General features: G+C 48.8%; 1 protein-coding gene across 4 annotated transcripts in view; it reads right to left on the reverse strand.

Annotated features, from left to right (window-relative positions):
• Pax (paxillin) overlaps window positions 1–22,632 on the reverse strand; it is a 66,583-nt gene that overhangs the window by 25,117 nt on the left and 18,834 nt on the right. For 2 of the 4 annotated variants that reach the window (XM_077652926.1, XM_077652925.1), the window contains exons 2-3: window positions 7,003–7,169; window positions 2,869–3,109 (exon numbers count right to left, since the gene is read on the reverse strand). In XM_077652926.1, coding sequence (XP_077509052.1) covers window positions 2,869–3,109; window positions 7,003–7,169 — 408 coding nt within the window. Of the gene's footprint in view, window positions 1–2,868; window positions 3,110–7,002; window positions 7,170–9,551; window positions 9,689–11,742; window positions 11,984–22,632 lie in introns of those variants that run through there. The other 2 variants (XM_077652927.1, XM_077652928.1) reach the window with 2 other exon arrangements.

Here is a 22,632-nt window from a genome sequence, read left to right on the forward strand (position 1 = left end):
GCATCCCTAACTGACCTGATTTAGAGCAGTTGCAGAAGGTATAGGGCATTAGGTTTATGCAATTTTTGTTCAAAAAGTGTTTTCATGAAAGTAGATATACAGATAATACTCTTGCATACACAAAAAAGAAAAATCAATGCCAGTCAATCAAAGGGTGCAGATCTACACAAAACACAGCTTGGCAACAGAACCAAGAGCCAATTTTCAACAGTTTCGGTCAATTGAATGCAGACTTAACAAGGCAAAGCACGTAATAAAAAAAAAAGGAGAAAACTAGCACTTAAAAACAAGCAGTGTATTAATGCCAGCACTAGGGTCAGTTCCTGCCCAAAAACATGTCTAAAAGCTTACCCCCACACTTTGAAACGTAACTTAAAAGAACCAATAACTGACCAAAACATGTTTCAAGATTATGGTAAAAAATGGAAAGATCTTGCCTCATAGTGTAAGAGCTGAGCACGACGATATTGAAAAAAACGAAGATTTAAGATTTTAATTTAGCTCTGAAAATTGCATAATCTAAATCAAGTGACACAGTGCAGAGAAACCTTGCCATTATTAGTGTATTCCACCATGTGACCATGTCTCCGTAAAATACTACTTATACGCTGTTAGCTACATCCTGTCCCTCGCTTTGAAAAAAGTTTGTTGCATTTTATTATATTTTTTGCTCTCTCCAGTGCACCTTTTAATAAGGTGCTATAATGCAGCAACCCTGAAGAGCATCGCCGCCTTTGAATCACCAATGAAGTGCTTTAAGTGTGTTGACAGATGGCACCACAGCGCTTTGCATTTCTTGGTTGAGGCGGTAACCATGGTCCACTAAAACTGCCATCAATGAACTGTACGTCACTGTGGCATGAAAAGTTTCAGTTTCGAAACTCGAATGGGAGATACGCTCCGCTAAAATTGCATAATCACTGTCTGGCAGCTGGGATTATTAGTATTTAGTTCAACCCTTTTGCTGGCGTGCAGTAGCTTTTGCATGCCGTCAGGGTTTCCCGCACCAGGATACATAAAAATGTATGCATGCACTGGTAAAAGAATTCAGTAAAAATCTTCTACAGCATCTGATACAAAACCATTGCAAAATCGAGGCCCTTGGACCCCCAACCCGACCGTGGCAGCTGCGTTTTGATGGACGTGAAAAGCAAAAGGCTCCCGTGTGCTGTGTGATGTCAGTGCACATTAAAGATCCCCAGGTGGTCTCTACTGTAGCACCTCTTTCTTCCTTTTCTTCTGTCACTCCCTGGTGCAGTTGGTTCAGATGTCCACAGAGATATGAGAGACAGTTACCCAGTTACTGCATCATTTCTTTTCCTCAAAAACCAATTTTGCCAATTTTTCCTTAGACCCAAAGTCTTTCGCTGCACCAAAAAACTGGGTCCTAATCCAGTTTTCAGACCTTTTATTGTAGTATGTAAAATGCACTTCGTTCAAAGTTTGCAATGTACTTGAGGCTCTATGCATAGAGCAACTTAGGAAAGAAAGCTCAGCCTACTTGGGAGATAGCGTCACAAGCGCTTGAAGCCAGTAGCATCTTGAGGCATCTGGTGGCTGGGGAGGAAAGTACACCACTATACTGGCTGCTTAGGAAACTGGGTATGAGCTTTCCTGCCATCAGTAGAAGGTTAAAGTATCATGCGCTGTTGGTGACTTGAATGCAGCACCGAGATTGATGCCAGGCTTCAGTTTTGCCTGCTCAAAAGTACTGGACTATCACAGTGCTAACTTTTTGGGCTTTTCAAAAAAGGAATTTAGCACAACACCACAACACACCACATGCACAGGTTAGTGGGCAGGACAGACACTACCCAGGGATGCACTAACACCAATCTTGTCTGCTTGCCTACATGTCCTCTTGTGATACAGTTAATTCTTCATTTGGAAACCAAAAGCGCGGATGCCCATCTCAAGCTGCAACTTCTACAAGTGGCCCCGCGATGATAATTTCCTTTCGCCGGGGAACGTCATAAAATTTCCTTCCCTTAAGAACTCATGTGGCGTGGCGTGCATCTCTCTCAAGATAAAGACTATATTTGTTGAAGGGAGTTTAAAGGAGTTCAGCCGAGCCCATGCGACAGGGGTGTTAAACATTATGCTGACGAAATGACAGTGAAATAACTGAGCTTTTTCTTTCTTTTTTTTTTCACTTTTCCCATTTCCATCCAAGCCACTGTTCAAAGACTGCACTTCTGTGTCCTTTGCCGAGCCACTTGTCTAAATGCCACTAGAAGGCATGCCCGTACATTGTCCATGTTTAAGCAAGTATCCTGAAGCTGCTCACCAACTTCGTAAGTGCTAATAAACATCCAAACATTTGACAATGAGTTGCAGTTATCAGGCCAATGGCAATGCTCACCTCCTTTGCTCAATTGCTTTTGTACTGCTTCTGCACGGAGTGCCCATGTGTGCTCCGAGCTGGTCAATGCCAGTGCTCACTCAATCAATACCCCAACTCTGAGGTAATCAAAGTTCCAGGAAATGGCCTTTCCACATGCACTCAGTATTGAGAATGAGAAGTTTGCAATACAAAGAAGTGAAAGTTAGCTGTGTTCATTTGCAACTTCCCAGCAGTTGCGCAGCAGGGGTATTTAGCTGTGATAATAACGCTCATTACTAATGCTGTAGGACCTATGTGGGGCCCATTTTGCTAAAAACTGCCCACATAATAAAGCGTAAGCAAATGTGCACCATCTAAACACCAAATAACTCCGGTCAAGAGTAATGGTAAGTACACTCTCCAATGACAATTTCAATTAGTTTTGTAGGCATGTAACAGGCAGCTGCAGTAGTTTAGGTGGCTGTGCTGTGTTAGCGCTGAATTAGCTTGCCAATGAAACTGCAACTGACAGAGAGGGGGCTTACCTCTACTCCTGGACATTGGGGGCGACGGTGTGATTGCCTGTGGGAACTTGGCTGTGTTGAGGTCTTCCAAGAGGTTGTCCAGCTCCGACAGGTTGTTGGAGATTGGGGAACGCCGTGGAGTTGGAGGACTGGCTGGGCCATCCAGGTAGCCACGACTCCGCGGTGATGACGGCGATGCAGTGCGGTTGGTTGTGGTGGTAGTTGTCATCTCACGCACAATGTACTGGTTCTGGTAGATGGGCTGCAAAGATAGATACAATCAAGGTAAAACGGTTGACACGTACACTATGTTTGTTGTGAAGTTCATCAAATAATCTTTTTACTACATGTTTCAATGAGCAGTCTAGGATTGTTACCCATCTTTCGTTTTTGTACTTGATACACAGATTATATTTCCAGAACCCAGAATGTATAATCCATATCCAACCCGAGAAATGAACATCATGTATGACAACTGGTCTTCCTTCTTCAATTATATGCAGTTTACTCAAATTCAGGCAATTTTAACTTTGTGTTATTTCAGATAAAGCAAAAATAACCCCATTTCGAAGTCAATTATTTTGTGCAAGGTTTTATGCAATGAATTCAATCCCCCACCATCCCATCATCCTATGGCATTCCTGTGACAAGAAAATGGCTTTTGAAAACACACTGAGCCAAGAAAATATATACATAATGCAATGAATAATTAGAGGAAAGGCATCAAAACAAAGCCACAAATGCAGAACAAGGCTGCAATTATAGCTTAACAACAGCCCAAATAAAGCTATTTCTTGCTGGCTGTTGCCTGCCAGTTTCATTGATCACAGTTTCCAGATTTCTTCCTCAGTCTCCTTTTTGGACATGTCAGTCATGCCTGACAATGCAAAAATGCACAATGCTCTCCTGTTTCAAGTTCTCATCATCACCATTCAGCCACATATACTTTAAGAACACAGGAGAACGTACAGGCCACTGAGTGGATAAAGATATTCTGTTTGGTGTCAACCAGTACAGCCGCTGTGGCCAAGATTCTATCCCCACATAGTTTCTATGAATTATCTAAAGGGAAAAACGGCACTGCAGTAGTTCATCCACCATGGTGAGGCACAGGAACACTGGCAAGATGTTGTTTTGTATTTCCTGGGCTACCACTGGGCACAAAACATGATTCAGTCGTAACAATATGATCCTTCTCGAGGAAGACCTTCAAGAAATGCTGTGAAAGTTTCCATATCAGCCTAGCAACAAACTGTCACTTGCTTTAAATTTATTCAAGAAGTGAAAAACAGACTAATAAAACAATTGTTTTTTTGCACAGAGGAGAGCATTGTGATGCAGCTACAGATTCCAAAGCAGAATTCACATTTACGCACCACACTAGCCAAGCCAATAATTATCCACCACAGGAATGCCGGGAAGATGTGGTTTAAAGTGCTCTTTAAGAAGCTCCCACTGACGGCAGCGCCTATTTTCCCTATAGGTAAGTTTGGGAAACTCCATGCTTCCTTGCTGAACTTTCGTTCAGCACCAAATAAATTTCGGATAATTCACACAAAAAAGTGGTAGGGTTTCAGCGCAGCTAAACCGAGTAGACTTGCGAAAGCATGTTTTTAGCCTTGTTGGGTCACGGTTTTGCTTTGCTGGGTCGTCGGCGTATCCGGCAATGATGCTGTTGACAAATGCAGCATCCTTCTCTGCCACGGAGAGCAAATCAGCGCTCACTGATGCCTGCGTGTCCTTCTGGTCCTGTGTGAGGGAGTGTGGCACAAGTATGGCATTCAACTTTCGTTTCCCCAAGTTCTCACGCAAAATTTGGTGGCATGTTGTCTTACTAATGTCGAGAGCATCTGATAGCATGCGGACCGAAATGGTGCGGTCTTGCTGTACGATTTCCTTGATCTGAGCCACATTGTTTTCATTCCGTGAGGTTGAAGGGTGCCCCTGCCTTGTGTCGTCTTCCAACGACGTTTTCCCCGAAAGGAACCTCTTGTGCCACTCGAAAACTCGTGCCCGCGATAATGTCTCATTGCTGTAAGCGTCATGAAGGAGCTCATACGTCTGTGTGGCTGTCTTGCCAAGCTTCACACAGAATTTTATGTTTACACGCTGTTCGAGGTGGACGTCCATCTCTCCACATTCTCTCACAGTAGAATGCGCAGACGACTAGTGACAGCATATTTTTTAATGTTCCTGTATATTCTCCCGCAGGGAGCAGAGTTGTGCGAAGGTCTGCCATCATGTTCCACGCTGTGTGGGAAAGCCACTGCTCGTGCGTACAGGGGCTGCGTTAATAGGCTTGCTGTGTAGAGTGCTTGGGCTTGTTTTTTTTAATTTGCGTACAAATTGCACTCGATCGCTAGTCTCTAAACGTAACACCAAAAACTAATGTGTGATTTGCCGAGGGGGTGCACACAGCATGAAAAAAAAATCGTCATAGGTTAACAGCAAATCGTAGGCATGACAAACTGAGGAAAAAATACTAGTAACGGCTTGCGAGTTTCTTTTTTTTCTAAAACAAATAATTTCAGATGAACAAGCAGTCCCATTCCAGATGGGACAGCGTCTGTCTCGTCCATTCTTCCTGCGTGCTCGTCTTAAGGAAAAAAAAAAAAAGTATAGCGTTGAATTACTTTTTTCATAACTAGCACCGCTGCGTGTTCTGTGCGAGTTACGTGCGAAAAATACGAAAATGCACCTCCCTAGAACCACATTAACACGATTCTGCAGCTTGTTGCAGGCAAGCAGACTAAAGCAATACCAATGCATTGAACAGGCGAGTCTGACCTAATGAAAAAAATTCAAACTGAATTGCTTGCCTAAAACATTTTGCAAAATGTACACCACTACTAAATGCAGTGAAATGACGAATCTTTAAAGGACCTTGAAAGTACTCTTTCTCGTTTATATGGTTTGGTTTATGGGGGTTTAACGTCCCAAAGCAACTAAGGCTATGGGGACGCCTTCTCGTTTATATGATTAGCTTTCCTAATTTTTATTAAAGAAGCACTATATTTTCATCTGGGCGGGCTTATCGTGACCTATTTCCAAAAGCCACTTCAGCCACTGACGCACTTCAGCCCCCGACCTTCCAAATGGCACTTCGCAAAACGCTTTGCTGTTTCCAGTGCGGTTGCTGCAGTTTGCCGCACTGCATCCAGTCATAGCTGACGACTGCATCCCTCACTACCACAGCAGAACACCAAACCTGACGCTGCAGGTGCGCATGGAAAATTTTCTAAATGTAACCGACAGCGTGGGCTCACATGAGGCATCGAGCTGACGAGGGGTCGCTTGGCACTGCACCTGTGAAGTCAGCTTCCCCGCGGAAAGTTGAGCACCTGACGTCATGAAAATCATGTGATCACCTCTCGCGAATGGCGCTCGAAGCGGCAAGGGAAAACAGACACGCAACTCTGCTCCCTGCGGGAGTGTGTACAGGAACACTAGTATGTTTCTACACGTAGTGCCATCTAGCGGTTTCCACAACAATTAACATAAATAGCTCAGGTTAGCCTGAAAGGATGGCGCTACACATACGTACCAACACGTCCCTCATAGCCTGAGTCGCTTTGGGACGTTAAGCCCCAATAAACCAATAAACCAAACATATGCACGAACATTTATTTTGGGGAATCATTTAAAATAAATCAGTCTCACAACTTTATGGACAAAGGTTTTATGCACAAAAGTGAAGACTGCATTTCTCTTTCAAACACTATACGCTTATGTCTGGATAATGACGCACTTTGTTGCACTTTCTGATGCTCTGCCATGTGTGTTGACAGGGTGGCAGAGTAGAACTTTAACGGTTATCACACTGAGCATATGTGGTAGCATGGCCATGTCCAGAAATTTTTGTGGAAGGATTGAGATGTCTATTTGAGTGAGAAAACGAAAATTATGTAGCAACCACAAATCAAATGAACACATATGTCTGCACGAAACGAACAATTACAAAGCTAAGAATTTTACATAAATCCCTCACAGTCCCCCCATGCATAATGCTACTTACTGCTATGAGGTTATAACCAGTCCAATATAGTGCAAGCATACTTTGAGTCGTTATGAAGAACGATATACTAGTAATGGACACTGCTACTGTGCAAAGATAGTGGCATTTCTGTGGCATTTCTGTGGCAATCGGTAACTCACCGACGTCTTGTCAGGTGTGGGCTTATAGTCGTAGCGCTCGGTTGTAACAGAGTGGCTCATGGTGTGATCTTTTCCAATTCCTCCTGGCCTGTTGATGCTGGAGTACATCGGCGATGAGCCGTTGCTCAGGCTCGCCGTCGTCTGCTGCAGATCCGCGAGCAGAGCGTCTGCACCAGAAGAACAAAAAGATACATGCGTGTCATGAAGAAATTGTGATTCTTCCACATGATGCGGCAGCGTGAAGTCTGCGAAAATGCACCAAAAATGCATATACCAGGAGTCCCACCTAAATGTAGTATAGAATAGAATAGAACTTTATTTACATCACTATACATGATGTAGGAATCCTGCAGAAAAAGCTGCCAGTAGCAAGCTTGACAGGGCCGCATGCCCCCTGCATTGACAGTACTCAGTGGAGATAAATAGCACCCAAGTCATAACAATAGAAATCGTGGGTACAGTGCATGGAATAATACGAGGTGTATACATGATAACTGAAGAGTGGCATTACATACAACTACATTTCTCATGCAAAAAAACAAAACAAAGACAAAAATGTGTATTACAATTTGAAAAGCTCGCGCAATGCCTTGAACGTAACTTTTCCAATTTGTAAGCATGTAACCAACTGAGGGGTTTTTAGTGACGTGGCCTAGTCTCCAGTATTTTTTTCGTTCTTTGAAGTTAATTAGATAAGCCTAATTAGCAAACTTTAATTATTTACTTGAGGAACAAAGTGTCAATGGAAAATTTGTAGGTCACTTTCAAAAACAACTGACTAAAACATTTGCACCAAGATACCATTTACATAAAGTAGTTTTTTTAGCAGCCTTGAACCATAACTTGCACAACGAAAAAAAGCTTCCACGTGACAACCGTGCCACTTCAACGTCCCAAGACACGTCTTAGAGAATAAAATCCGATTTTTTCTGAAGTGATCTCCCTGATGAGCCTTTGTGGGCACACTGAATAAGAGATATGTGAGCTAGCAGCTGGTCTTGTGACATCTTTTTTAAGGCCAATAAATAAAGCTACATAAATGTCGCACCTTGACAGAAACAGTGCTGCTAGCACTTTTTCGAGGCAATCTACAACTTTTTCATTGACACTTAAATCCACAACTTTTCCATTCACACTTTGTTGCTCAAGCCAATAATTGATGATCGTGATCTTTTATGACGCAAGGGCATCTGAGGCCAAAGAGCGCCATGGCACAATGTATTTTCTCCATGTCAAGGTGGGGCCAAAGACCCATTTCCCAAGCATTTCATCCTAAAGAAGCCAAACACCAGGTCAGGGGCAAGCTTGCACCCATTGTATCACCGGTGAGTACCCAGCGGCACTAGGGATCGAACCCCGCACGTCACGCATGCGAGGTGGGTGCTCAAACCACTAGCCCACTGCTGCGGTTCAAGTCAGTAATTACAAAGTTAGCTAATAACTAATTAATTAACTTTAAGGAACAAAAGTTTACTGCAGACTAAGCCAAGCGACTCTGAACAACCCTCAGTTGGATTCACCGGGCTAGGACACTGTCTTTTTTAAAAGCTCGGTTACATTTAGCTGGGACACCTTGTATATATATAGTGGCGCGAATTAATATCAATTTTTTTTCCACAAATTTATCACACACCGCCCTCATACTACGTCCAGGTTAGGAACATGAACAGACGAGCAAGAACATTACGTGAGCGCACACGGCACAGATGCCCCTTCCATTATTTTTAATCGCGAAGGCAGGGGGAAAAGCGTAGGGACAGACAAGAAGGGAAGCCTCTTTACGGTGACTCACGCACGAAAGAACGCGACGAAGAAACATGTGGTGTGAACAGCAAGGCCCGTTCTTTCGTCGGGCCGCAGGCGCTACTCTTGGCGCTTCGAAGGCGGCCCGTCGACAGATATAATTCGCCCTTCACAATACGCAACCGGACGGAACGCGCTGCCGTTTTCGTAACCGAAACTAAACAACTCGCGCCAGCCGGGTTGGCGTAAACACTGTGTTCGAAGCGCCCTGCATTTATTTGCTCGAGCAACCGAACAGACTAAACTTAAAACGCCACATAACTTCGCATGTCGCTCCGCGCAAGATGTAACGGGATCCGACCCACCACTTCACCGAAGAGCCCAAATACAAAGCACGCCGGCAGGTAGATCGTGTTCGGTTCTGTTTAGTTCTTACAATTCTCAAAACGCACCAAGAACATAAATGATTTAGGGGAAATCACAAAACGCTGACGCGCTTCAACTCTGGAAGCAACAGCCGATTAACAACGAATCTGAGACGCGTACAGCTGTCATAAATAACGACAATATGACCCACATTCGGCGCCCTTCAGGCGCTAACGGCGGCCCATTCCGTAAGCACATAGCTCAAAAGTCGGCTAAGCGGAAACGTATCGAATGTCGGCCTTCACCAAAATACAATTTCCCGTGAAGAAAGGAAACATGGGACGGGGAAGCGCCCCAGCACATCGTTTTCTGCGCGAGCGCAAAATTTCTTAACAGCGCTCAAAGAGCGCGGACCACTTCTCTGACCGAAGAAAACTCACCCAAAAATTTTGACTTGCGTGAACGTAGCCCCAAGAGTACGGTGGCCGAAGCAACGCCGAAGTTCTGCACCCCTCAAAAGTTATACAACACGCAAACCAAAAGGGAACCACCCAAGCCGAGGGCCCTCGCCAAAAACAGAAGCGCTAAATCAAGGAGCGGGACGGCTGGCGCCATCTGTGACCGAGAGGCGCAGTTACGAAGGACACAGCACATGGCGCTAGTTTCAAAATGCTGTCAGCCGCCTGAACGGTGATTGTAGTGCACTTAGCGTGACGAAGTATAAATAAACTATCAGTGTTCTCTGCACCAATGAAGCGGCACGCAGCTGCGTGTGCATTCAGTTCAGGCGATGAAACCCAGCATAGACAAAAAAAAAATAGAAAAAGTAAGTAAAAACAAAAACGAGAAACAAATTTGATCGGGACATGAGTAATAGCTGATATTTAAAAATCATACAGTGCAGCTGATGATATAATTATTTAAATCTCGGAGTGTGCAAATAGCCCTTTTTCCAAACCGAATCGAATAGTGCGGCCTTGCTACTCAATCGAATACGAATCGAATAATTTTGCGAATATTCGCTACTTCAATATTCAATATTCAATGAGCAATCATGAGAAATAGCGAAGCGCTGCTTTCGCAGTTACGGGTATATCTGCTGAAAGACGCAACAGTGATCTCCAATTGGGGGGTCGCAACACGAAGTCAGTTTATTAAAATTACTTTTGTTGTTGATAACGGGAGATAATAAACAAGCGCCACATCTGAGTGCATGAGAAGGACAAGAGTTACATATGAGGCATGGCCACCGAGGTCAGGCAAAGGCCCGGTTTGCTGAACCTGCCTACAATGTATGATTGTTAACAGCACCACACGAATGAACCGCACCGCGGCGTTGGCCCCTTCATCGCTCGCACACCGATCGCGGCCAACGTTTATAGATATACCTACATAAACGTTGTTCATATGGTACGGGCTTGTATGCTCCCTGTTTTTGGAATAGTCTTGGAAGAAAAATACGACAGGCCTTATTACTACTTGGAGGTTCTCTCTCTCTCTGTGTGCGTGCGTGTTTTGTGCGTGCGTGCGTGCGTGCGTGCGTGCGTGTGTGTGTGTGTGTGCGTGTGTGTTCGTTCACCGGTCACTTGTTTTTTTGCGGTACTGTTGAGAATTACGAACCAACAAGCCGAAGTTTCAACGTTACTCAAGTGGATTACTATTTCGCGCCAGTTGTTGGAAAAGTATTTGAAAACTTAGGCATATTCGATTCGTTTCGAATAATTTTGAACATACCCTATTTGATTCGTTCGAATAATCGAATAGGAGATTATCTGATTCGGTATTCAAAATTTCCGAACATTTCCAAATATTCGCACGCCCCTGCTCAAATCTTTGATGCACGACTGGCGTTTGCCAAGCTCAAATGATGTCTCAATGGTCATAGCGCTTAACAAGTTTTAGCATAGCGCGATCTGATTTCGTGGGGAGCAATCTGTGCGTGCGCAGATGGCGCCGAGGGGCCAAATGTAGGGGCATATTTTATGCAGACTTTTCATATATCCCATACTTCACGAAGTCTACTGGGCAAAATCTCCAAACTTTAAGGCTCCCGCGGCCGTCAAAAGCGCTAGCATATATATTGCAGTAATGATAAGAGGACGATGTTTTTTATCCCTTGATTCTGGCGATGACAGAAAAATCAGGCCAGACGCCGGCGCAGGTCAGCCGAAATAAGTCTTAGAGTGCATCGTTTCCTGCCTTTGCTGGACGAAATCTACGCCTTTATCGTGCCCCGCCGCAGCCCCTTGCGCCAGCGCCCTCTGCGGTCAAAAATCGGCGCGGATAATTTTGCGAACAAGAAAGATCGTCAACGATGCTGTTAAAGGCATGCCCAGTATTTTCCACCGAGTCGAAGAAATGACAGCGAGAAGTTCTTTAAAGCCTCTTCTCACGTCTCCTCCCTTCATACAAAAAAAGACTCCATGTCCACGCGTGGCAGACCAAACTGGACCGCACGAGAATACGGGGCACATTCTTGAGAGAAACCACTGTCCTGCACACCAGCGCAGTCTTCTCACAGGAGTGGGTGCGGGGGTTTTCCGTTACGACATACTACGTTGGAGAAAGTAAAACGCTGTAGAACGTTCGCGCGCCCTGGAAGCGGAAAGTTCATAGGCGGGCGACACTTACTGCGATCACGGGAGAGGCCCTTCGGGACGCCGGCCGGCCTGGTCGATGCGGAGTGAGACTCGCGCCCAAGTCGCGGACCGAACCTCCTGGCAGAACAGACTGGACTTCTGACGCGACCACCACGTCGATCGCCGGGCGGAAAAACGCGTGCAGTGTCGCCGTCGGACAAAAGAGGAACAGCAGTGGATATTGCGCATCCTGCCCCCCACCCTTCGTGCGTGCTTCCTTTCGTCCTTGCGCGCGCGTGAAGTTCCCGCCGGCAGAAGACGTCGACGGCGCGGCACTGGGCGTTGGAGGTTTCGAAACGCACAACGGAACCGCGCGAGACGGCAGATCTCGAAAATAGCACCGCCGGCTTGCCCACGGACGAAAGAGAGGATGGCGGCTGGTACTGGAACAAAAGGACCAAGTTTGCAGGAAAGGTGCGTACAGAAAGATCGAAATTTCTGAACAGAATGCAATCCACTCGCGCATCAGGCGACGCCGGCAGAGAGAGAAAGTGGAGAGGGGGCGGTCACATCGCGTTGTACCGAATTATCTTCCGCGCTGAAGGTTTTCTGAAATGCGCTGTACATCCATTTCGGCACACTTCATAACGAAATTCATTCTGTTCGTTTCTTCTCGTTACCATGGGCTTGTAGTAACATAGACGGTTTTACTCGCTCAGGTAACGGCAATTTCCCAAGCGCGCCGCCTTGAGCCTGTTCAGCAGAGTCACGAAGTCAGAAATTGGACACATCGCACACTGTAGTGAAAGATCTTTATACGCCCTCGCCATGTAGTACTGACACTTTTCTTTCTGTAGGCTATCGAACTTGTATAAAACAGTACAGAGCAAATGCAAGCGTACGGCTCGCTTTAGGCACGGCGGCTCTTCAGCACCTGGTTCGCACTCAAGAAACCAGGCATTGCCTCCGCTGCGAGGCCTAATGTGGCCACGGCCGGACAGGAACGCACGGTATCGCACCCTCACAGCTTCCACGCGCCAGATACAGCTGCGTAGGCGTGAAACTTCGCCAACAGGTGACGCCACGTGTCTGGCAGAACTTTGGTACCAGAGTTCGCCGACATGGTGAACACACGGAACTTTAAGCGGGGGATTAAAAATAGACCGTATTAATCCTCCGGAGGATGCACAGTGTTCCCAAAAGTTACAGTTGTTATAGCTGCATATAGGTACGTGCCTGTTGCGTCTACACGGGAGCTGTAGACTCAACACCCGCGTTCAAGTTGACGATCATGTTGCACTCGCGCGAACGGAAGCTGAGAGCTTGTTCTTTCACCGTGGCTGAGAGGCACGCGCACAAAACGAAAACTCTGCGCACACGCTAAATCCATTACGTTAGGGCAAAAGCCGGTCGGGACATGGGCGCCGCTCCGTGGAATAAGAGACGTTCGAAAGGCGCGAAGAAAAAAAAACGAAAAGGCCAAAGGCCACGCTCGTGTCGGACCATATAAACAGGCCATACGTGAATTGCCGAGGACGCTAGCTAGAAAAAGAAAAGGCAAAACAAATAAATTAATGAAACAGGCAAACCTGAAGGCCGTTCACAATGGCGCGAACGTAATACGGAAGATGAACCCGCTTATTAAAATGCAGCGCGAAAGGCGGCAGGGATCGAAAGAGGGAAAAAAAAAAGCAAACAGCGACACACGTACACGGAAGCGAATGGTGGAAAGGAGAAAGCGGACCAGCTTGACAGGCAGACGGCGCACCAGTGGGAACGGGGGGCTCCCGTATGCGAGCGGCCACTCAAGGTTAAACTTCAGTTTCTACGCGCACCCAAGGTCGCGGTACGCGCACTACACACGTCGTCGGCTGCGGGAACCGCCACACGGGGGAGAATTGGCGGCGAGCCTTACCACCTGCGAATACTCCTCGACTCTGAACCGAGTACGGCTGAGTAAACAGACAAAAACTAAGCTACTGGTTTCCAGAAAGAAGAAAGCCCAGGGATGATCAAACTTCTTGGGGTTCAAGCGAAAATGTGAGCCTGAAAAAGTAAAAAAAAACGAAAGTATTGAAACGTGCAATGGAAGCCCCTCTACATCAAACAGGGGCGTGGCTTAACTTGGCTGAAGGCAGCAAAGGACCGACAGTGGGAACAGCCCTAACCTCGACTAACAACTTCCCAGCCCCACTGCAGAGTCCGGAGGAGCCTCTCGAGAACAGCCGACTTCCAGAGACATCAAACGCGCCGAAAGGAAAACAAAAAGCCCAGCTGCCCATGTTCGGGCGGCGTCGAGGAAAGAGGCCGGCGCCGGAGCGGCGTGTTTTCCAACCTCCCAAGACGAGGCCGCGCCCCCCCCCCCCCCCCTCCCCTCCCCCTGCTCTGCCCTCCGGGCGGGCCGTTTTATTGGGGCCAATTAAAGTGGGAAATGGAGGCCCCGCTGCATACGCCACCACGCACGGAGGCCGCGAGCAACAGCCACCCACTCGTCCCCAGCAAGACGCGGCGCACGCAGTGCACGCCGTAGTCGCTTCGCGGTCAGCCGACACGTCTGCTCTGCAGTGTGCCGTCCCAATCCAGAGTTGACTTCTTTTAACGCAGAAAAGCATTCCAGTGCTTACACGCCCGATTCTATTGTGGCACGTACCCTGCATGCTCCCTATGCGGTGACCCTCACGCCACACTCTCCCATATCATTTTCGGCTGCCCTGGTGATCCACCCCCGCAGGGACAGCACGCCATCTCGAGCTGGGAGGACAGGAGGTCCTGCCACGTCTGCAGACCCGACATCGCAGCTTGCTGCGGTGACTCGGGCTGCCGACGTCATGTCCCGACATATCCTGCATTATGGAGTGCAGGACCGCGCAGTGGCCCAGAGACGCAGCAGGGTCTAAAACTCACTTGCAGAAATAGTTTTTCTGTCTGTCTGTCCGGAAACGCTTAAATAGCCTTAGGAGTAATGCGATAGAGCACGGACCTTTGGGTGAGTTGGTGCATTGGAATCACGTACAAGCGCAAAAAACATGGACTGAGAGAGACTTGGACAGCACGAGCGCTTACTGTGCGTGATTGTAATGCGATAGCTCTGCTGACTATGCGGTATGAGGTGGTCGCACAAAGCCCCTAAACTACTGAACTCACTGAACGAACGGTCCTCATTGGCCGAGGGGTAGCGGTTCCAGTCCCGGCTCGGCCATTTTTTTTATTTTCAGAGCACTTTCCTTTTCTTTTTAAAGCGACAGCGTCAAAGGACCCGTTGTCCATGCAGAAAATCCGATGCCGACGTTGTGAGCGAAAAATCACGGGCGTGGCTCCCGCAGGTGGTCCCCAGAGAGCAGCCCAGGAGGAGGGTGGGCCACCCAGGCCACGTGACCTTCAGGCGTCATCACTACCTGCACATCGGATATTGAGCAAAGTGCCCACCATGGCAGGTAGCAGTTAAATTAATGATTGGTCACTCGGGAGGAGCAACCTGCATGGGCCGCACCACTGGGAGAATCACCCGTCGCAGAGCAGTGTCGCATCACTTAACCGTGGCACCACTGCGCAGTGAGTGGTATGAGGACTCCCAGGGATCTATGTAAAGCAGAGAATGACCTTCTTTATATACAGGGTGTCCAGGCTAACTTTAGCCAAGGGTTAAAAAAGAAGATATTTGAGGTAGGCCAGGAAAACCACTTACATACAGCTACCAGCCGGCTTGCGCATCTAGGCAATCTTTTTCTATTGCTAATAATTAAGTAGTAATTAAGGTAATTTTTCTAAATGCGTAAATATTGACTTTAGACAGCAGATGTGAATAACAAAGTTGGAGAGCACCTTCAGAAACCCCCATTCCACTCATTTCCGATAAAGCCTCACATGTATCTTTTTTCCGAGCTACAAAGAAAGCCCGCGAAATAAAAAAAAATCACATGACTAGCGCATTCGCGCGCCACGATTGTGCTGCTCTCAATCCTGGCTTGAGTGAACGAAATCAGATGCTCATGGCGCGACGACGACCCCATTGCTCCGGCAGGCCGACACGTCGACGGTGGTTGCACCGTCACGCTTGCAGACTGGCTCGCGCGCGTATGTGTGTATGTAAAGAGTTGAAGCTCGAATAAACTTATTTACCAACAGTTTCGGACAGTGGACCGTCCTTCATCAGGATAAGATTTATCGTATTATTATAATTAGTATTATTGCTATTATTGTTATTATAATTATCTTATCTTACAATTATCTTACCCTGATGAAGGACGGTCTACCGCCCGAAACCGTTGGTAAATAAAATATACGTACGTACGCGTCTGTGCGCGTGTTTGGGAATTAACCCACTACGCTATCGCGTAATAACGCTTAGGAGCTCAAGTGTACCCTCAGAATTTTTTTTCTTCAGAGGTACTACGTAATAGCGGTGGAATGACGTAGAGACCCTCTAAACCAATATGAAGAACTGTTTAGTGACGTCATCACTGTTGTATACTTTTGTGTGTTAGTTGTGGGGTTTTTGAATCACCTGCGCTAAAGACCCTGTACACAGCAGTCTAGACCAATGAGAAATTACGCTGTGATCATGAATTTCGTTGCGACCCCGGGCTCTGCGCCGAACGTCCGCTCGTGTTAAAAGTCCATGTGCTGCACCTGTGAAGACGCCGCACGTGGCGCCAGCGGCCAACATCCCTCACAGAGCTAGCGTTGCAAAATAACGCTAGCGCTGCGGCGTGCCTGCATAGTCGTGCCGGGAAACGAGTTGCCTGTGTGAATCACCAGTGGGGCGCATGCCGTCTTCGGTGATAGACAATACCGGAAGAAAAGCAGGGCAAGTGCTCGATTCAATGTCAGACACGCCGGTAGGCTCTCCAGACGTTCCCTGAAATAGCGCTTCCGAACTCCTGCCCACTGGGAACTAGTTCAGCAACTCTGCTGTCGGAGTAAAACCTCGGGGTATACAACTTCCCCTCGCACGTTACGAAGAGATAAGCTCACGGCTGTCCTGCAAGGGCTGTAGGTTGAGGCGCTGTGGAACTGACAACGCGCGCGTGGAGGAGAGTGAATGAGGCAAGACAACACAACGCCGACCCATTAAGCAGCGCCATTCCTTGCACTTGGACGCCACGCGAGGGCCCAGCAGCGCCGAGGGCTGGCAGGTCGTGCGCAGCACGCGGGGACTGAAACCGGCCGCAGAGCGAGAATCCGTGCCAGCGGACACGCACTGAAAGTTCCCGCGCACAGCTAGCAGCTGCCACTTCAGCTCTTTCTTTGATGCTTTCGCCGAATGGCGTTAGTCGCGACACAGCAGGTGGATTGTGGAACGCAACCAGACGCGCGAGCGGCCTTGGCGGCGTCAGGGCGGGCTGCTTGCTTCACGTTCTTCGTCAAGCGCCGCACGCACACGGGTGGCGCGGGGCAGGACACAATGGCGAATCAGGTATGACGAGTGGGTCTACGGCACTTTCGCCAGGCACTAACCACAGAGCGAGAATGCCCAAAACAAGGGGCAGACAGACATGCAGGTTGGAGAATCACGGCAGTGGCTCGGTGGTTATGGTGCTCGGCTGCTGGCCCGAAAGACTCGATCCCAGCCGCGGCGGTCGCATTCCAACAGAGGCGAAATGCTAGAGGCCCGTGCACTGTGCGGTGCCATTGCACGTCAAAGAGTCCAAGGTGGTCGAAATTATGCGGAGCTCATTACTACGGCGCCACTCATAGTCTCGGTCGCTTCCGGACGTTGCACCCAATAAAAAACAAACAAGCTAGTGAAGTTCCAGCGGACAAGACACACAAAACAGTGGCCAGAGACCGGTTGGAAGTCTGAAAAAAAAACTGCGTTGGGGCTGTAGTAGTTGTAGTAATAAACTTTAATGATCTTTTGGTATTAATTAGTACTCCGGCAGTCTTCCCAGGCCCTGGATCCTGTTGATGAAGGCCGCTTGTCAGGCTTAGTGAATGAGCTGACGCTGTAACTGAGCTGACTTTGCCCCCACTGATAGTATAGCTAATTTCTGTACTGTAAGAGTTCGAGTTGCGCTAGACAGTTCCAGACCATGTGGAGGAGAGAAGATTTCTCTTCACAGGACTGGCACTCGTCTGTAGGATATTTGTCTGGCCAAATCTTTGTGTATTGCCTGAGGTTGGGGAACGTCCGCACCTGCAAGTTCCTTCAAATTGTGGCTTCTGTTCTATAGTAAGGGCTTTGTGCGGAGGGGCAAATTTCTGGCGACCGAGTCTATGATAGTCCCACAATTTCTCCGTACGTTTGGGGGATGGAAGGTGCGGGGTCGGGCGGCGAAGGGGCTCGGAAGGTACTGTCCGGTCGGCCACCTCGTTACCTGTGATGCCCTCGTGTGTCGGGATCCACAGGATGCTGTGGCAGGAGTACGTACTAAGGGATGGTCACATGATTTGAGCTGCGGCCCTGCAAGACTCTCGTCAAGGTAGGCTTTAAAGGCGTGTTTGTAATCGAATCGTAACGAGATTTCCAGCGTACACGCGCAGGGGGATGACCGTGTTCTGAACGCGTCTTGCTTGGGCTCTTCGGCGGCCGCCGTGACGCTGGGGACCCATATTGGCGGGAAGTGGTAGCACTCGGTACTCCCACCAAGTCTCCAGGGAGAGGCGGGTCCGTGGTGTAGTGGGTGGATTTGTTCTCCGGGTGGTTGTCTGCCAAGGCGTCGTAGCGTGCGACCTGGTTCAGTCGGAGGCGCCGCTCTTGACCCAGGAGCACGCCTCTTTGTGATCTTGTTCCGGATTTGGGCTTCGATTTGACCGCCCTCAGATTTGGTGGTGCTGTCTAACCGAATGGGCAAGAGAGCGAAAGTTCACAAAATACCGCGCAAACGCAGTTCGCACTTGCTCCCCAGGATGTGCACGTCGACCCCAGAGCATTGCAAAATGTTCAGTCACAAGGAAGTTTGCCAGTTACATACGCAGAAAATGAAATCAGCCAGCGCACACGTCTGAGAAAAAAAGTGGTGTTGAGGATACGAAAGGGCGCAGTAACTTCCTCTTTTGGGAACATTAACCGCGCCGCGCGGGAAGGAATAAAGGAGCAAGTGAAAGAAGAGAGACAGAGAGCCACGGCAGCGGAGGGCTCCGGAAAAATGTTGACCACCTTGGCATCGCAAAGCGCACGGGGGCCTCTAAACAATGAGCCACCGCGGCGAGTGGAGTACAACAAACGCAATACATAAGCACACAAACAATTGTGAGAAATAGGCTGGCCTCAGGCAGACACGGGAGCTTGGAGAATGGAAACAGAAATGGTCACAATAAAGGGTGCCGATATATAAACGATGATTGCCTGCAAGCCTATCCAGTTTGTTGCTGTTGCCTTAGTCAAGTCCGCACTGCTTTCTTGTTTTTTTTTTGCTTCTCTTTGTGTGTTTTCGTGTGACTGTTTTTGCATCTTTTTATTATTTCTAAGGTAGTAACTGCGACGTTTGTTAAGACGGCTGTAAACTGTTAGGCTGTATGATATTCGAGAGTGATTATTTGCATTTTTTTATTTGCATTGTCACTGTCCTGTCAGTGTATTGTGCCTACTGCTTGGACCAGCATCCTGGCCAATATAATAAACAGACCCCGGTGGCTAGGATGAAAGCATGGCCTATGGGGCCTAATAAGACAAAACGGAATGTTCATACACATGCAGGAGCCCACAGTCGGCGCGTACAGCCAAACCAAAGCGCGGTCGTGAAGGGCACCCGTGCAGTCTGGCACGCAGTCTCCCTTCCTTGGTCTCCCCGCACACGCAGTAACCCACATGCAGCCTCGCCGAGCACTGGTGGAGCGCGCGCCCACTACGCGGTGCGGTCCAACGCGCCTGTGTCCTTCGAGGAATGCCAAGGCTCCCAGCGTCTGCCGATTCCGCGTGGACGGGGTCTCCTGCCGACGAGTCACTGCTGCTGCTGCGGCGGCGACCTCCGTGGCTGCTGACTGGTACGGCGACTCCGAGCCCTTTCTTGCTCACAAAACTCGCTTGTGTTCTTACGTCTGTGTTCACCCTCGCTGCGACCTCTTTTTCTGCCTTCATTCCTTCTCCCACTAGCGAGGATCAACTGGAATGCGACCTACGAGAGAAGGTAATTACACTGTGGGCTTCATTATGCGCGATATTGGTATCCCTGCAAAAGAAGGAAAGAAAGAAAGAAGGAAAGAAAGAAAGAAAGAAAGAAAGAAAGAAAGTGCACGGCTTGGCGTCATTGTTTTTTTTTTTCCCCTATACAAAGCGGTATTTTATGCGCGGTTCTCGTAGGCGACGCATGCCACATACCGCAAAGGTTGCCTTACTCCGAGTTCGTCCTCGAGCGGCAAGCGTTGGGCGATTACTTGGTTAGCGCTACAGTCATTATGCACCGCCAGTGTTCCACATGTCGCTTGAAACTGAGACGATCTCCCCTCCTCACCATTGCAACACCCGAGACTTTCGCGAGAGCCCCACTTCACGGCTGGGAAGCAAACCTCTTGGGCTGTACATTTCTGCCAAATGATGCACAATAGGTTCTGAAGCTGCCTGCATAACGGCCACGCAAACCACGCTAACACGTCTACAAAATAAACCAAGCGCCACCCGAAACGACCCGAATGGAAAACCCAAGGTTTTGTTCCCGACGCCGCTGCCCTGACACCAGGGCACTGCTTTGCTCCATCGTTCCGGAGATGAGCTAGTGTACGGGAAACGACTAACAGCAGGAGACTTCGCGCAGAAAAAGAAAACAATCAGAAAACACGACAGCACCAAAACGGCACGCTTCGATACGTATGGCAGTGCCTCTGCTTCTCCTATCTCGCTCAACAACCCACCACCCCGTTAAACCCACTCAGTTCGCTCCTGTAAATCTCGCCGACAGAGCAGCACGCAACGGCTGCCGCCGATAACCGCCCAGCCTTTTATCGTCCATCCGTCTCGCTTTATCAAACCCAGCCCGCGCAAGTGACATGCTGCAGGACGACACGCCGCTCAACCGTTGACTTCGTGCGCAGAGCGGACAGCCTTCTACCGCCTTTCCATTTCTCCAACTATATGTATACTACAGAGCCTCACTCGCCGCGCGCGCCTCAACCCAACAATCGCAGGTGGCGTCGTTCGATCGGTCGCCCTCGGTGGTGACAGACCGATGCCGTTGTGGAGGACGGTTCGACATAGCTAGCGGCTCGTTGCAGGAACAGATGAAGCCTCCTTCTTATCACACTGCTACCGAGCGTGTGCATGCTGCCCGGGGCGGCCGCTGACAAAAACTCGGTGGGGACAGGCCGCGAAGCTCACACTTGACGCTCTTCCAGCCCGATGGGCACGAGCTGCAGCATAGCCGCATCCAAGCTTCCACTCGGCCCGTTATCACAGCTCGTCTCTGCGAACCTCTTTTGGGGCGGCACCGAACGCAACGGCTTCCTGGGAGAAGCTCCTGTCGGCCGGCGCCTCGAGCAAGGCAGCCGCGAATGGAAAGCGGGAAATAAGAGACGGAGAAAGCAAACAAGCGAAGCACTACTGTCGCCTCCGTTTCTGTCCTCGCGGCGATTCGAAGGAAGCGGAGGCTGCTTGCGGTCAGAGCAGCTGGGAACCATCATCGAAAGGGAGCTTCAAAAGATGCGCCCTTCCTCCAGACACAAACGTCCCTTCCGCAGGAGGACCGAAACGACGCGGGTCACCGCCGACCCCGTGTCTGAAGACGTCCACATTTCCCCATGACGGCCCCCCGAACATCAACGGCGAAAGGACAAAAGTTAGCTCCCTAAATTGGCCAATCCTCTCCTGGGTTTCCTTCAATCGCTTGCCCCATTTTGTGGCTTCTACTCAGTCTTGCATACAATACAGAAAAGAAGTAATTGACCATTTGCGGAGAAGTTTCTGCGCATGCGTGGTGAAGGCGCAGGCAGCGCCCTCTCTGGGCGGTTTGGTTTTTGGTTGGAAAACATGAGCCAGCCGTGCATTCCTGCGCTGTAGTGCGACGACTGATGTGAGCTGTAACTTCCACGGAACTGACATGTAACTGCAACGCGATTTATCTAAGCTAACCACGTGTTTTGCAACAGCGAGACTTGTACGTAATAAAGGCCGCGACGACATACAAGGCGCAAAAGACGAACCCGTTGATGGGGCCAGTAATGCGCACATCCAGCACGTTTCGAAACGGGTGTTGCTGCTTTATTTCGCGCTTACTGCCGAGTACACACTGCTCGGTCGTTCTAGAAGAGTTTTGCCACCGACGCAGGAAAACCGAATGATATATACTAGTATGAACATACACCATTAAATGCTACAATGTGCTTCCTGAACAGCGGGAGCACGGCCGAGCGCAGCCTCGCGTATATCCGCGCATTCTAACGCTCCCGCAGCCCGTGAGCACGCAAAGCAACGCTCTGCCGTATCAGCACGAGCCGGGATTGAGATAGTACAACGGGTCCTTTAATAATCAGCTAAGTGTGCCCTGAGGCAAAAGGTGTTGTGTTAAGTTAGCAGAAACTCCGGCCCTATCAAGGAAGCGCAAACGTAAACGTCGGTGTGCATTAGGAAAGTGCATCCGATTATACTGTCACACTCGCCCGCGCATAGGCGCACATTCACGCACATTTTCACTTGGTCATTCGGCGCTCCGTTGAGGTAGCAGAGTGCAGGTATTGCCACACATGGTCGTTTTTCAGGCTACAACGCGAAAATAATCCGCTACACCCGGTTTCTAAAAACGGAAATGGGATGTTCTCCTCTTCCATCATACTCTTTCGTTAGCTGACACACGTTTCCGGCCAATAAACAACACTAAAACAACAAAAAAAGCGCACGTGAGCTGCTGAACGCTGCCTTGCGCATGCTTGCTCGAGAGCCCCTTTCCAACCAAAGGTACTGGCGGAGCTTCTCTCTTTGCACGACAGGCGGCGCTCGCTTTTCCGCAAATGGTCAATTGGTTCAGATTACTTCATCTGAAGTTTGACTGACTTCAGTGGTCAATTACTGCCA

The sequence above is a fragment of the Amblyomma americanum genome, chromosome 2, assembly GCF_052857255.1.
Source record: "Amblyomma americanum isolate KBUSLIRL-KWMA chromosome 2, ASM5285725v1, whole genome shotgun sequence".
Taxonomy (NCBI): domain Eukaryota; kingdom Metazoa; phylum Arthropoda; class Arachnida; order Ixodida; family Ixodidae; genus Amblyomma; species Amblyomma americanum.